This window comes from Argopecten irradians, chromosome 4 (assembly GCF_041381155.1).
Source record: "Argopecten irradians isolate NY chromosome 4, Ai_NY, whole genome shotgun sequence".
Taxonomy (NCBI): Eukaryota; Metazoa; Mollusca; class Bivalvia; order Pectinida; family Pectinidae; genus Argopecten; species Argopecten irradians.
In genome coordinates, this window is record NC_091137.1 from 35967117 (window position 1) to 35982409 (window position 15293).

The following is a 15293-nucleotide window of genomic DNA, read 5'->3' on the forward strand; positions in this document are numbered from 1 at the left end:
CTGGTAAAATTAAATATAAATTTACCCTTCTATATATTATAATCTCTTATAATTGGATTAGATTACCAACAATAATAGCATACCATACCAGTGAATTAATTCCGGAATCGTGTACATCTGTATTTAGTATTCAGCTACTACATCCGGTTTTAATACCACGTGGTTTCACTTGAACTGTAAACAAAATCTAAAGCTTTGCATTGTATTTTGAACATGGGAAGCTCTAGCAAGGTGAGGGAAAATATCACGGGAACCTCCTCTGGGAATTTCTTTTCAGTTCACCAAATAACTTAACAGTTTTTTTTTATATTATGATATATGTTGCAAAAGTAAAACGCACATCAGCTACGTAACAGTATCAGGGTATACTGGTCAGTAGGCCGAAAGGCTATTCTGATTCACAGGGCCCCGTATTCGTAGGTACCCGCTTTTTGTTCGTAATTGTGTTTGTTAGTATTTCAATCATATATACATTTATCGTTTAGTCGAACAAGCCTTACAAGGTGAGATTGCAGCATGTGAATTGCACAGGGACAAGTTCAATGAAAATGGATGTTGTAACACATTTTTTGTTTGTATTTGGTGGATGAACTCGATGGATATACCTAACAGTCATGTGATTTTTTCACGAAATATCCCGAATTTTCAATAATTTTTCAAATCTCGTATTTTCTGGGGAAAAAAAATTACATATAACTGTTAGGTACATGTATTATATTCACCAATCCATCCACCAAATTCAAAAAATGACATCCATTTTCATTGAACTGGCTCCCTGTGGTTACATTTACATGTATCAGCAAGTGACATGAATTGGATGCACGTGCAGCTTTACAATACATGTACGTAGACCTACATATACATGTACAGCTGTACACGAAACTTCGAAGTATGTACATGCATGATATGATGGTCACAGATGAACATATATCCGACTATCTGCTTACTTTTAAACATTAACTTTACAATTACGATACCTAAAAAAATACAAATGTATGCTAAAATCTATATAGATGCTCCACCACAGATGAATGGTATTTATTTTTCTATAGAAAACAGGAGCAGACGAATTACCGGTAGAACTTTTCTTCAGTCACAAAAGTTACTTACTTTACAATATTCTTCTTATTGAAAAGTGTGAGCTTCTTATTTCACTTTAAGATAAAAAATATTTGAAAAAATCCACGCCCTTATATAAAATCAAAGACAGATTGGGCATGTTACAGCTAGGAGAAAAATAAATTAATTGATACATATTTTTAATATTTTTTGTGTTAATTAGACGTATATATACACAATTAAACATCAGTTATTGTTCAAATGATTGGTGGCATAATCTATTTTCACTTCAAGAATAAATTTGACAATGTTTAGATTTAATTTAACAATTTCCATTAATTTAGGAGAAAAAGAGAAGGAAGAGACAGAAGGCTAAAACTGCTGAAAAAAAGAAGAATCTCCAAAAGAAACTGGCAATGGTAGAAAATGTAGAGATGTTAACAAAAGAGCAAGTGAAAAATATTCTGTGAGTATAAACCATATATACAAGGTAACACACTGAATTAAACATATTTTCATAATGCAACTTATATTCTTTTGTATCCTAGCTTATTGCTTAAGAGATTTAACCCCATTTACCTTATTGCATCTATTACCATCCTTAAATTAAAAGGTTTCTCTCCAATAAACTTAATCTATAAAATATTTCTTACTTGTCTGTGTCCAAGATTTGACCATATACATTTAGACTACAAACAATTTAAGTACATCTCTCTATTAAAGGTAGGTTTCGCCCAACCAAATAAAAATATTTTTTTGTGAAATGCGATAAGCGGAAGAAAAGATGAAAAAACATATTAAAATATCTCAATTTAATTTCTTTATATGTTTGAGATTGAACAAATGTGTCTTGAATACAAAATTGAAGGAAATCCTTGATTTATTACGGTGTCCGTCAGACAAAATAATATGCAAATGAAGCTGCGATGGATTGTGTTGTCGAAGTTTGGCGCATGCGCATTGTCACGCACTAAAAGTAAACAAAATGGCTGAACGAAAGTGTGTGAGATGAAAAAAAATATATCTGAATCGGCAACAAAGTGGAGGAAATTATAATGGATTCGGTAGCACCCTAGGATATCTATAGGGATTTAAATTCAGAGATGGCATGTAGCAATAGAAGAAACAGAAGCCACATCTCAAGCGAAACTCGCGGGGGTCTGTTGGGACTCGTGTAACGGCATTGCACGTGGTGAGTTAAATTTCAACACATATGCCAGCGCACAAACAGCCGCAGACTAACTACGTGTATATTTGGTGTACAAAGTTAGCGAGCGTATGTAAGTAACATGAAGTGTTTTAGATTATATGATATGTATAAGCAGTCCCTCGCACTTCGATTTGCTGTTGTTGTTTTTTAATTAAACATGCCGTAGCAAGACTGTCACTTCTATCTGACATTTTGTTGCACGCTTCCGTTTGTTGCTGCGGCCTCGTTTTGGAAAAAATACGTCATGTTCTATGTAAAGCTTGACTTCGCTCTATTTTTTAGAGAAGTATTTTCCTGGTCAAACTAGGCAACTGACCACCCATATTGTTCGCTGTATGCATTGAAAATGATCTGAAGATTATATCTATGTATAGGATAAATTTCAATTTCGTAGTCTTTATATTTCATTGGGCGAAACCTACCTTTAAATGCAGACAATTTAGAAATAATCATCACTTATGATCATCGCAGCCATCAAATGTTCTAGTATTATGGCCCACTTCCTAATAGAACGACTATACGTACCCGGCCTACTATACCTTTCGGCCGGGTACGAATTGGTCACTATGTGTCGTAGTGGAGCACTGCCTCCAAAAATCACTCGGGCATAATTTTCTATACTATTTTGAAGGTTTCCAATTATTTTATACGTATACATGCATTTACATATTATTTTTATCCAAAACAAACATAAATACCATTCTTAATATCTACAGTACCGCTCACAAGACGTCAAATTCACAATTTGTGGACTTGCCGTATAAATTCCCTTCAGAAAGGACTTGCCGTATATGTATTATGTTAAAAAAAAATAATGCCTCAATGAGAATTTTATATTTTATATGGTTCAGTTTTATTACCTAGTAGGTAAGCCATATAAAAAAAGTACGATAAAAATGCAAAGAAATGTTTTATAATGGTTTGCATAATCATTTGTTTGCTCCATTGGCAGTAGTAGGCACCAATTGTAGCTCTAAAGACGACACCGTTTTCTGTCAAAAAGTCTTTTGAACTACAATATTGCAGCTAACTTCCTAAGTGATCGAATACGTCATTGAAAAATTTTGTTGTGTATTTTTCCAATAAATTTTTCAAAACATGAAATAGTTTCATACCTGTAATAGACTTAACTTTAATCCTAAATCACACCACTGGAAAAGAAATGATTCAAAGTGCAAAATGAAATCATGAATATTGTTGTTCATTTAACTTGTTCATTTTTATCTTGACAGTACACATACCACGTGTGCGTCCAAAGTGACGGGGAAAAGGAAGCGAAGAGTAACAAAGAGACTGAAACATCTTGCCAAGAAATCATCTGAAAATCAAGACGGTAAGTTTTATACCAATTGTAAGTTGATTAATAAGTCCTTGCTGTTTTGAAATATTTATACTCACAGTTAGTTGGAAGGAGTTGTGAAGAACCACTCTTAGTCTTTTGACATATTTTATCTTCTCTGATTAACTTTTTTAAGTTAAATCATTTTGCAGGTTGATGGTACAATGGTTGACAATGAACAGCATCCTTCTTTAATTAATTAGTTGCTCTCCTGTTGCCTCTAGATCTATATGTATATGAGTCATTATAAAAAATGTTCCAAGTGTAACATTGATTGAAAAAAATGGCCTAGATTGAAACCTATTTTGTATTCTCTTATTGTATTATAGTGTTTATCTACATGGTACGCATAAAACAATGTAGGCTAAAACTTCTATACATTTTTGTATCTACTGTTTACATATCCATTAAATAATGCATGCATGGTTTTCTTTATCTTTTGCAGTTGATATGGAAACAGCTGTTGAAAAGAAACCAAAAGGAAAGAAAGAGAAACCATCAGCGACGGCTCAAGCTGGTGAAGCTATGGATACAGACGAGGATTTGTGATACTTTGACTGAAATATCAAAGCTGTTGTATTGAAATGTTAGGTGATATCAGATGACCTGTAGAGACAATACTTCTTCGTTGGTGTCCGTGAAATGTAATATTATACATATGTATAACTTCATTTTGATAATGAAAATATCTACTTTTAAACTACCAGTTGAAAAGATCCAAACCCTAGTTATAGGTTGGCATGATAGTTTTAGAGTAAAAGGATGCAGATTGTAAAACATGAATTTTATACACTATGATAAACAAATGTATACAACTACAATACATTAAAACATTTTTTGTTTAGGCATATTGTTTCTGATAGATCTATAAAGACTGTTTAGCATCTTGTGTTATGATAAACTACAATGTAGCACTTTAATGTGATTCTTCAATCCTGCATGTTACTACAGCTTGTGTTTACAATGTATCTATTATAGGACTTAATGTGTTCTCACAGGTATGCAATGTACTATACAGTACCAATGTAGGTTTTGTACTTGTATGAATCTGGATCGACATGTATGTGTATAATGTAATGCTACAATAACTCTATTCCTCACTGTAAAATTGAATATTATTCTTTGTTTTATGTTATAATAAAAGTCATGATTTAAGTCAACCTATTGTTGAGAAGTGTTTTGTACATTTAATTGTTGTGTTTCCATAATTCGTCCATCTTCTGAAAGTGGATGCTTAGTTATCACATGAAAAACAAGCCATTTTCACTTTAAATAACCCTGAACTTTGACCTATTGGGAAAGTGACCAACATAAAATTTGCTACATAGTCTAAGAGTGCTGATTTTCTTGCTGGACTCCTGAGTATCAAATGGAACTGCAATCTGATTGGAATACAGATCATTATAACCACTCCGTTCAATAGAGGATCTGACAACATCCCATATAAGAGGTCATGTTCGGATGAACTTTATACCACATGTATTTAAGATCAAATACATTTTTTACATATTGATAAATCTATTGACAGAGCCATTTCGCCCCTATATACAAATATACAATTAGCTTTGTTGTACATGTGTTCTTTGGGATCAACATGTACACAGTAATAATTCTGATAGATTTTTCAAAGAAGTTCATCCCCGGTCAAGATTCTGGCAGCAGTAATTTGAATTGGCCATATCCAAAGATCATGTGGACATGACCCATAATGAGATGTTTTCAGATCCTCTTATCACACATAGTGATAATAAGGATCTGTATTTTAATCAGATTGATGGAACTAGAGTTGTAAGGTAATGGCTACCTAATATATATCCCTACGATCTATTAATTCAGACCATGGCAACAAAATGTGTCCATTGTTTCCAGGGTAGCCTTTAATACAGATGTCCCTATATGTTACCACAAATTTCAACAAACTTTATCAAAAAGCAAAATGCCCATTTTACAAAACCTCATGACCTGGTTACAACTATCCAAATTTTGACAAAAGAAAATCAGTCTGCAGATCTACCCATGGTGTCTAACAATGCCGTAATGTTTCATTGCAATCCCCGTTTAGTATGTGGCATTTATAAGTGACTTCTATTTAATTACATATATAGTATAACTGTTTTATAGTAACTTTAACCAATATTTATGTCTCCTTTCATTTGAACTTCATGTTAAAGATTTAGTGACACATTTATTTGAATAACAATTAACGTACATACCTAATGATATAAACTAATAGCATTCCTTGGTTTATAAACATCAGTACTATCGTGTTGATTATTCTTTCTCAAATTAATAATAATTTTTTTCAAATTATTACACATCAAAATGTCCCTTGCTCTGTCCTTGATACTCCAGGGGCTACTATCAACGCTTTATATCCACCCCTGAACTATATATGTCACAGCAAAACTGAAGGCATTTTAAGAGAAATAAACTGACCAATAACAGCAGGCCTACAGAGACTTCCTTTGAGATTATCAGTGAGTGATGCTCAACTTCAAAGCTATACAGAACATTTATATTGTTATTTCATTGTTTTGAAGTAGGACCAAACAGCCTGCCTTATCGTTATCATTGTTGTACATAGAGCCTTCAGTTTTGCTATAACATATATAGCCAAGGGTAGATACTTGGCTAGTAGTTGTTTTATAGTTACTGATGCACATTTGTGGTAGACACAGAGAGCCAACAAGAACACAGTCAAACATTATAATGATAGGTATACTCTTAGGTAATATTACACAAAAACAACTTCAAGGACAAATTTTAATTAATCATAAGCCTCTCAATTACACACAATTATACACATGTTCAACAATAAAATATAACCACCATTCTCTGCATGTACATATGTGCATGTTTGGCTACTTCACTACCCCATCCCCTTCAGCAGCCTCTACATGTGTAATTGATAAAATGCTATTTATTGGTCATTTAATGAAAAATGGACAAACTAATTGTATCTTATAACCATGGTATTGAGTCACTATTGACCAATGAAAAAGCACAAAATGTCTTGGTAAATTTCACACAAAATGTATATATTATTATATACAATGTACTGTGTGAATGAGATGACAACGGTCCAGTATGTTCTGTTGGTAAAAAATGGCAGTAACTTTACATATATTGAGATTTTAGCAAAATTTATTGGAAATGCTGATTGGATCAAAACCCTGCCACTACCCGCCCCCGTTTCTTGGCTATTTTTATTTTCTTGTCTTTCTTCTGTTGTTTTCTTTCCTGAATATTCTGTGTACGTTTCTCTATTTTTGCATCCTTCCTCTTTTTCACCTGTTCTTCTCTTTGAGCCCACTTCTTTTGTTTTTGCTTTTTCAGTTTGTCTTTCTTTTTCATAGCTTTTTTAACCAGAGATGGGTCATCTTTCACCTTTTGACCTTGGGCTCTATGCAAAGCCGATTCCCAAGCCATTTTCGTCTCCAATTCCTTTCCTTTTTCTGCATCTTTTTCTTTCACTTTTTCGACACGTTCCTGACGTTTTTCGATTTTTTCTAGCAGCCTCTTATAGTCCTTCCCTAACAAGTTACTCTTATTCTTGTCTTTCTCACCAGCCTCGGTAAAATCAAATTTACTAAACACCATTTTCCCTTCCTTGTTGTAGACAGGCTTTGCTGGCTTAGAGTTCGGGCTACCAACAACACCGTTCACAACTTCTTCTTTTTTAACAGCCAGATTTCCTTTGTTTTTGTTCTGTTTCTCCAGTTTTTTTCTCATTTTACTTTTAAGGAGACTTTCTTTTCTTTTCAATTTCTTTTTCTCCCTCTGTTCATCAACACTTAGCCCTCTTTTACCTGAAAACAGATATCGGGTTCAAAATATTCAGTGACACATTCATTCAAACAAACCAAATAGGAAATAGATTTTCTTTGCTTACCAGTTGAATATTTACATGCATGGTAAAGATGGACAGTTTATGTTCAGTACTGTAACTCTAACTTTCCTGGCGAGCTTATTTCAAATTTCTATGTTCAACAACATTTTTGAGAAAATTTAAAAATTTCACGATCTAGTGGTATAATGTTCTATTGTACATTCAGACGATTTATTTTTGTGCATTTTAATACTTAGCACAAAAAAAATGCACATGAAGTTAGTTGTATTACAGTAAATCATTAATAGTATGGTAAATGAAGTAACATGCATCAAGCCTTAAATGTGAGTTTTACGGACAAAATTGTGTATTTGGATAAAAACCTCATATCATCTAGGTTTATCTGCACAGAATAATGTCATAACACATGTCTTTCATCTTTATTCTAGGTCATTCCTACAATATTTGTTCATGGTAAATGTTTGTGATTAAAATAAAAACCTTGACAAATTGTGTATATTGGGCCTTTAGCAGGAAATTAATTCAGGTAAATGTAAGAACATCACAGAAATCCTAGAAGAACTTAGTTGTTTAAGCCCTTTTCTACTAGCCTTATCATCATCTGTCCTTAACGCCTTAATTTTTTTTAGACATACCTTTAAGTTCCTCGATCCTTGCGCGAAGTTTCTGTTGTAATTCTTCCTGTCGAGGGGTGATAATATTTATCAGACGAGCATCAGTTTTCAGCTTTCTCTGTTTACTCATCTTGGAATTTTTATGTTTGTGCTTTTCTTTGATTTTACTATCTGTTGAAAAAAACCACCCACAAATCAGACTAAATCTTTTGTAAGTCTAAAAGTCTAATCACAAACTTTTTTGTTTTATTCCATATTTTCCAAACTTAAATTTAAAATATGTACAACCTTAACATCCTTAAAGATGCTCCACCGCCGACAGAGCATAAATGACATTCATCATTTGAACAATAATTGGTGTTTAATTGTGTATATATATATGTCTTATTAACACAGAAAATAATATAAAATGATTTATTTTGCCTTTGATGCATGCGCAATCAGTACTACATTCCATATAGGATATAGTGCCATGGAATTTTTTCGGGATGCAATTAATTATTTTTCATATTTTTAAATTGAAGTCAAATTAAAAGCTCAAACTTTTCAATGGTGGTAACGGTGTTAAGTAAGTAACCTTTGTAACTTAAGAAAAATACTTAATCGTCTGCTCCTGTTTTTGATAGTGAAAAAATACCATTTGTCAGCGGTGGAGCATCTTTAACATATTCTAAAGTCCGACCATTGTTTTTCACTTGTCTGAATAATCAAGAAAGACAAATTAATGGTACATCATATTTTCGTACCATAAGCGACAGTAAGCTTAAGCCATCTAATGTAATATCGGGGTAAAGCCCAATTCAGGTAGTACCACAGCCAGGTTAAACCGGCAGAAACTTGAAAGTATTGTACATGTACGTACTGCCTGATATTGAAACCCTTGAACACCATTACCACAATGATTTACCATTTACATATCAATCTGTTGTTGTTGTACATATGGCATTATCAATAGTATCTAGCTATATAGCTGTATATAGTCCTCTCACAACAATAAGTACTTACAAGGCTCCTCTTCTTCCTCCTGTTTATTTGGTGATTCCTTACTGGACTTCTGCGGTCTTTCTGTAATATTTTCATATAAGTTAAGCAATAACAATTAAACTACAGTTCAAAAATAGCAATGATAATATCAATCAGACGTTTGATATTGTGACATTTATAACATTATATATTAAGCATTTATAAAGATATAAGTCTTAGACAGAAAATTAAACAACCAAAAACAAAACATCTGGGTCCAACTTTCAGTTAGTAATTAAAATCCTGCAATATTTCATTTATAAATCAGTACATCTACGACAAGTTCAGGAAATTATATTTTTATTTAGATTGGGTAAGTATACAGACCTTTTTTCACCATGATATGGAGCCAATTTTTGGCCCCATACCCCATAGCAAAGCCTCTAAATTTTTCTCAATTCGAAGTCTTGAATTTCCCAAAATTCAAAGTTTCTTGAAAACTATCCAAAAATAGCACATGAACTATTTGACTAAAGCTTTAAGTATATTGTGTTTTGGTTTCAGAAAAGTACAATAACTACGCTAAAAATAAAAATTCTAATTTGTTATGCTTAAAGTTTATTTCAAATTTCATAATCTTTCCCAAATCTTGGTTTTGTCACACATTTTCCCTAATTCAGAGCCACTGCCACATTCCCAAAGCAGTGAGAAAGAGCTCTGGTATGATATATATATAGTACCTTGTTTATTATTAGAGTGTTGAACTTGATCTTCTTCAGAGTCAGAATCATCTTGAAGGTCTTGTGAACCACTGCTAAACACTGAACAGTCTATCGTTGCCAACTGTGCTTTAAAGAAGCCGAGATCTGTTTTTATGGAGGAATGTTCATCAACAAGATCAGAAGCCATGTTTTCCATTTTCATCTGCATATTAAAAACTTGGATATGCCATATAAAACGAATTCCAATCTACAAATAAAAAGATATTAAAATAGTATTTAGTAAATAAATCTATATGATTCATATATATAGTCAGACTGTGTAAGAATTAATACAGAGTTAAATTTAATATTAAACTTAAGAAGAAGAAGAACTCAAACATTTAAACATATCAATATCATGTTGGTAAAGACAATACACTGTCATTCTAATTAAAATTGGGCTTATAATTCCTCTCCACTGCGATGCTTTACAATATGCTTCAATACAAGATCTAACAACTCCTCCTTCAGGGTCACCTCAGCATGACCCCTAGGCTAAAATCTTAACATCTCGGGATACACTGTTTGTCTTTTATACTTCTGAGAGAATCAACCACACTGAAGTTTATGAAGGTGAGATGCTGATTGGTTAACAGTGAGTAACCACAGAGGTCATGCTGAGGTGAACAGGGAGTCGCAGCTAGTTAGATCTTGTATTATAGCGTGTATCATATTGAGCATCACAGTGGAGCAGAATTACAAGTCTAATTTTAATTAGATTGCTATACTGGATATTGATTACAACTAAATAAGTGACATACAATGCAGATATCAAACCGTTTCAAAATGTTTACCAAAAGGCGTTAACGTTTGTAATTATAATCTTAAATGATAAATGTTTTTTTAATGAAAGTATAACGATATAATCTAGCCTGGACTGTAATCCAATAATATTAGACGTCGACATCGAGAAACTTCTGATAGATGATACCTATCAAAAGTTTCTCATCGTCTCATTAATTATAATATAAACTCAAACATTGTTGGAGTACCTTAACCTGGACTGGAGATCAAACAATAATTTTGCATTGATCTCAACTCTCAGTATGGCTTATTGGTATTTTCATAATTCAAAGTTTATCATTACAAACCCGGTCTGTGGTTTAACAATTTTAAAACTACATCTGTATCTACATATATATGTACATTGTACATTACGAGCTCCTAACTTGTATCCTGACTCATCGAATTACTGATATGCTGATGAGAAGTTTGTATTATGTCATTGCTAATGTATATGTTACATTTACATAAATGGAATGAACATAATCTAGCTAAAAGGAGATTTGTACTAGAGCTAATTTGTACCATAAAGACCCTACAAAAGTCAAGTGAAAATAAACGTGCAATTTCATTCAGTCATTTACAATTTGCTCAACGAACAGTCCCATGCAAAATCGGAGTGTAAGTCCATTGCAATCAATTAAAGTCTGTGGATGCTTACCCTTATTAAATTTAGGTAAATAATTGTTGACTAAGTACCCATAGCGTTGATATTGCAATAAGTTCTCTTTCTTGTGATAATTTTTCTTGAAACAGATTTCACGTGTGTTGTAAAACTCGACTTCCGGTGATCACGTAATAAGTAGTCCGGAAGGACGGAAAGTAAGATACGGACAGGTAATTATGAAGTCCATTTAAAATGCAATATGGCAATATGGGTTTTAACATATAAACATTACACTAAAATTCACAACCTACTTTAAGAATTTGAAAATATGTCTACCATCCACTTAAACTTTATTAAAATAATAATAATGATAATAATAAACACTCAACGCAATGCAAGTTACCTCCCTTACCCCAAATACACATGTAATTAGCTACAAAGAGTGATGTAGTAAGTTGAACTTTTGTAAATTTGCAAATTTATGAAAACTTACCTTTAGTTTCATGGAATCAAAGTACGATCTAACAGTTTATCTAACGTTACATATGCACTGTATACAAAATGTGACAAATGCTCACTACTTCTTTTTAAGGCCTATCAATCATTATATGATACACATTGGCACAGTGGGCCTCCTTGTATAGTGCCAGATAACATAACTGATTTCCAAACTATAAATATATCCAATACTTGTCAAGGAATAGTACTATATATGCTATAGTGTAAAAAGTGCATATAAGAATTATATCCTATCATGGTCATCCAACATGGATACAAGTGAAGTTCCCTTTCATTTAGTAATGTCTGATTTTGATATATGTAAAAGACGATTACACATGCATTATGTATATGATAGCAAGGAAGGATTTTCAGCACAATCTATTTCGGCCGGATGTATTTTAAACTCGAATGTGCGAGCGATTTCAACGATTTCAGCGACAATCTTCTAATTTTAGACGAAATTCGTCTAGATTTGGTGATGCGAAACTTTGAAATTAAAGTTTGCGGAAATGAAAACTAATGAGAGACGTTTAGGTGACTCCAAAATTCTTCTTAATTCCTATATTAATATACGTTCTATACTTCGGTTAAGAGACACCTTTGTCTACATTTTTATGAATGTATTTAAAGGTTATTTAAGCATTTTATACAACTTAACGTAATAATACAAAAGGCAGGAATATTTCTGCCTCAACCAAGTAAAACAGCAATTCATGAGTTAACAAAAAGTAACGAGTTTGAAATCAGAACCCACGGTAAGGATAGAAAAACTATATCATTTTGACAAACACATGCTACAGACGATGGCGGAATAAATTGACGTCATCATTACACTGTAATGTACGTTGTTAAATAAATTAAAATGGCATGATGATTTTCCAGACCCGATTGGCCCATGTTTTTGTAGCTATCGTCTTAGTCACGGCACTCTGTATAGATGTGTAGGGTGATTTGTGAAAGAAAAAATATTGCTCTTTCCAACAGTAGTAACCATTTTTGTGAAGACGTGCCAGAAATATGATTTTTTTAGCCGCTTAAGTTAGGTGGGGTAGAAGTTTGAGTCGCAGAGCTTTCCATCCTCTACGTATATAACTACATATTGTATGTAGAGTGTGATTTTTACCGATTTTTGATCTAGGCCTCTAAAATATCTCAAAATAGTCTTAGGGCACTCTGGCGTGTCCATAATTTACGCATTTAAACTGTATTTAATTCTAAGATCTCTGTGAAATAATAGACTTTCGATTTTATAGATAATGATGTATATACGGACACCCCATAAATGTGTAATATGGTGTATTTCACATAGAGGTGTATCTATAGAGCCAAAAGCCTGTGTACAATGGTAGCGACATATACAACAGACTGTGTCAGGGCTTAACTTCAAAAGTAAATAGTCTGCCCACGGACCTTGAGCATGTATTGACAGTTTGACACACATGTAGATTAAGACCACGAACCCAAATTCAATCCACGACCAAGTTTACTTTAAAGCTCATTCTACGTGCAGAGGGTAAAAACGATTAAAACACGGACACAATTTAGGAGTATATACAAGGATTTACTGTAGATGCATAAGCTACTGTTGGGATACTTTCCACACAAAAGTGAAATGTTAATCTGGAAACGAATACTCAGGTAAGAGAAACAAAATAATTCTACAGTAGTATTGTTACACAGTTCAAAGTTTACAAAGTTACGGATGTGAAAGAAATATTTGAAAAAAATAGCGGGTTGGTTCTTTAATTTAGAGATTATGATATGATAATTCAAAGAATCCTTATCATTTCAATAAAAAATTCTGACACGACTTCTGGATTAATTTAAAACAAGTAAACTTTATCAATTTGTTTGTATATAATATTGTTAAAACAGTGACTCGCGTTACAATGTTGTCATGGTTAAATTGTATTAACAATTATAAAAAAAACTATCATATAAAAATTGAGTATACAGAATCGATTTTCATCACTTTCATTTACATATTTTCATGCTTATTCGAATTTTTCGTACAAGAATTACCCTGAAGATCCATTTCATTATACTTTCTTTAAATTTGAGATCTTACATACCGGTAGCTTTGTTTTTTCTATACACGCAAATTTAAAAGAGACACACTGACAAGCATAGCTTAAGAGAAGGTTATGTTGATCTGGCGTAAATGAAATTAGAAAAAATCCTTTTAATGTAATAGCATTGAACAATCCATTGAATACTAAGTAATCGGTACGGAAAGTTCGATATTAAAATAAACAATTCTGAGGAAAGAACTTCAACTTTAATACAAAGTGCGACTTCAGTCGTGTCAAGCCATTGTGCTTTTGTAAGTACTAAAGTTAAGCTGTTATCAAAACATTTATATAGAAAACATACTCGTTCAACATACTCGTTCAGTGATAATATAAGGTCGTATATAATTCAATTCAATTCAATTCAATTCAATTCAATTCACTTCAGGTCTTTCATAACCTTCTGGCAATCTGGTAGGTTATTTGTTTTAATTTTAAAACTATGCCACTTCTTAGGTATATTTGAACATAACTTAGTTGATAAAAAGTGTCTATGCGATCTGGCCTAACCTTAAGTATCACTTTTGACTCATAGATTGTTGTGTTGTTTGTAAATTTTGTCAAAATAGGCAAAACAATGTACATTTTAGTTAAGTAAGTCCTCAGGGTTCGGTACATATTTCTGTCAACAAATAACCATGTTGATATATTTAAAGATGTCTATAGAATGCATAAAGAGCGCTTGTTTGCCCTGATTCTTCTTCACAAAAGCATGCGCATTGAGTCCTCTTTGACCTTGTCATGCAAATGGCAGTATTGTTTCATCAATAATTGCACCTTACATGTATCTACAGTTACAAAATATAACAACATAATGGGGATATACGTAGAGACCGACCGTCCGTTCATTTACCCAGTCACTTAATTACCCAATCATTTATCAAAGATGCTCCATCGCCGACAGAACATAAACGATACTCATCATATGAACGAAAATAATCAAAACAACTTGTTTTGATTTGATGGACGCGAAATTAGTACTTCATTCCATTTAGTGCATAGTGGCATCGACTTTTTTCGGGACGCAATTCATTATTTTCATTTTTTTTTATCTTGAAGTATAGTATACTATAGTATATCAAAGCTCGAACTTTTCAAAGGTTGTAATGGTGTAAAGTAAGTGATTTTTGTAACTGAAGAACAATATCAATACGTCTGCTCCTGTTCTTGATAGAGAAAACAATACCATTCATAAGCGATGTAGCATCTTTAAATCATTAAAGTGGTAGTCCCCCCTTTCCAATTTAACTTCGTTCAGTATTCTATGAAGTAAATTTGTTGTAATGCATCTTCTGTCAAAGTTTCGAAGAGATTTAACCTGTCTTCTTTTCTAAATGGATATTGGATTTGTCATTTTTGACTAGTTTCTATACATGAAAACCAACATTCATATGCTTGAAGGGCTTGGTGCACTGTTATAAATCAAGCGTCTGCATGAAAAATATGATTGATTTCCCTTACCATGAACTACATGAACTACATTCTTAAATCAACTAAATTAGTAAAATGCGTGTATATTTTCCCCGAAAAATGTTGT

General features: G+C 32.7%; 2 protein-coding genes across 2 annotated transcripts; one reads left to right on the forward strand and one right to left on the reverse strand.

Annotated features, from left to right (window-relative positions):
* Nucleotides 1-171: 171 nt before the first annotated feature.
* LOC138321482 (uncharacterized) lies at nt 172-4768 on the forward strand. The gene is made up of 4 exons (XM_069265208.1): nt 172-231; nt 1404-1525; nt 3502-3602; nt 4054-4768. The coding sequence occupies exons 1-4, from the start codon at nt 214-216 to the stop codon at nt 4155-4157; spliced, it is 345 nt and encodes a 114-aa protein (XP_069121309.1). The 5' UTR covers nt 172-213; the 3' UTR covers nt 4158-4768.
* A 1589-nt stretch (nt 4769-6357) lies between these two features.
* Nucleotides 6358-11383, reverse strand: LOC138321483 (surfeit locus protein 6 homolog). Its single transcript, XM_069265209.1, has 5 exons — nt 11241-11383; nt 9776-10004; nt 9078-9137; nt 8094-8243; nt 6358-7417 (listed from the first exon to the last, which is right to left on the reverse strand). The coding sequence occupies exons 2-5, from the start codon at nt 9963-9965 to the stop codon at nt 6774-6776; spliced, it is 1044 nt and encodes a 347-aa protein (XP_069121310.1). The 5' UTR covers nt 9966-10004; nt 11241-11383; the 3' UTR covers nt 6358-6773.
* Nucleotides 11384-15293: the final 3910 nt, after the last annotated feature.

Coding starts and splice junctions, on each gene's coding strand:
- LOC138321482 (XM_069265208.1), top strand. Junction 1,526..3,501: donor GAGCAAGTGAAAAATATTCT/GTGAGTATAAAC, acceptor TTATCTTGACAG/TACACATACCACGTGTGCGT. Junction 3,603..4,053: donor ATCATCTGAAAATCAAGACG/GTAAGTTTTATA, acceptor TATCTTTTGCAG/TTGATATGGAAACAGCTGTT.
- LOC138321483 (XM_069265209.1), bottom strand. CDS start 9,965: ATGCAGATGAAAATGGAAAACATGGCTTCTGATCTTGTTGATGAACAT. Junction 9,138..9,775: donor ACACTCTAATAATAAACAAG/GTACTATATATA, acceptor AAAATATTACAG/AAAGACCGCAGAAGTCCAGT. Junction 8,244..9,077: donor GGAGGAAGAAGAGGAGCCTT/GTAAGTACTTAT, acceptor TTTTTTCAACAG/ATAGTAAAATCAAAGAAAAG.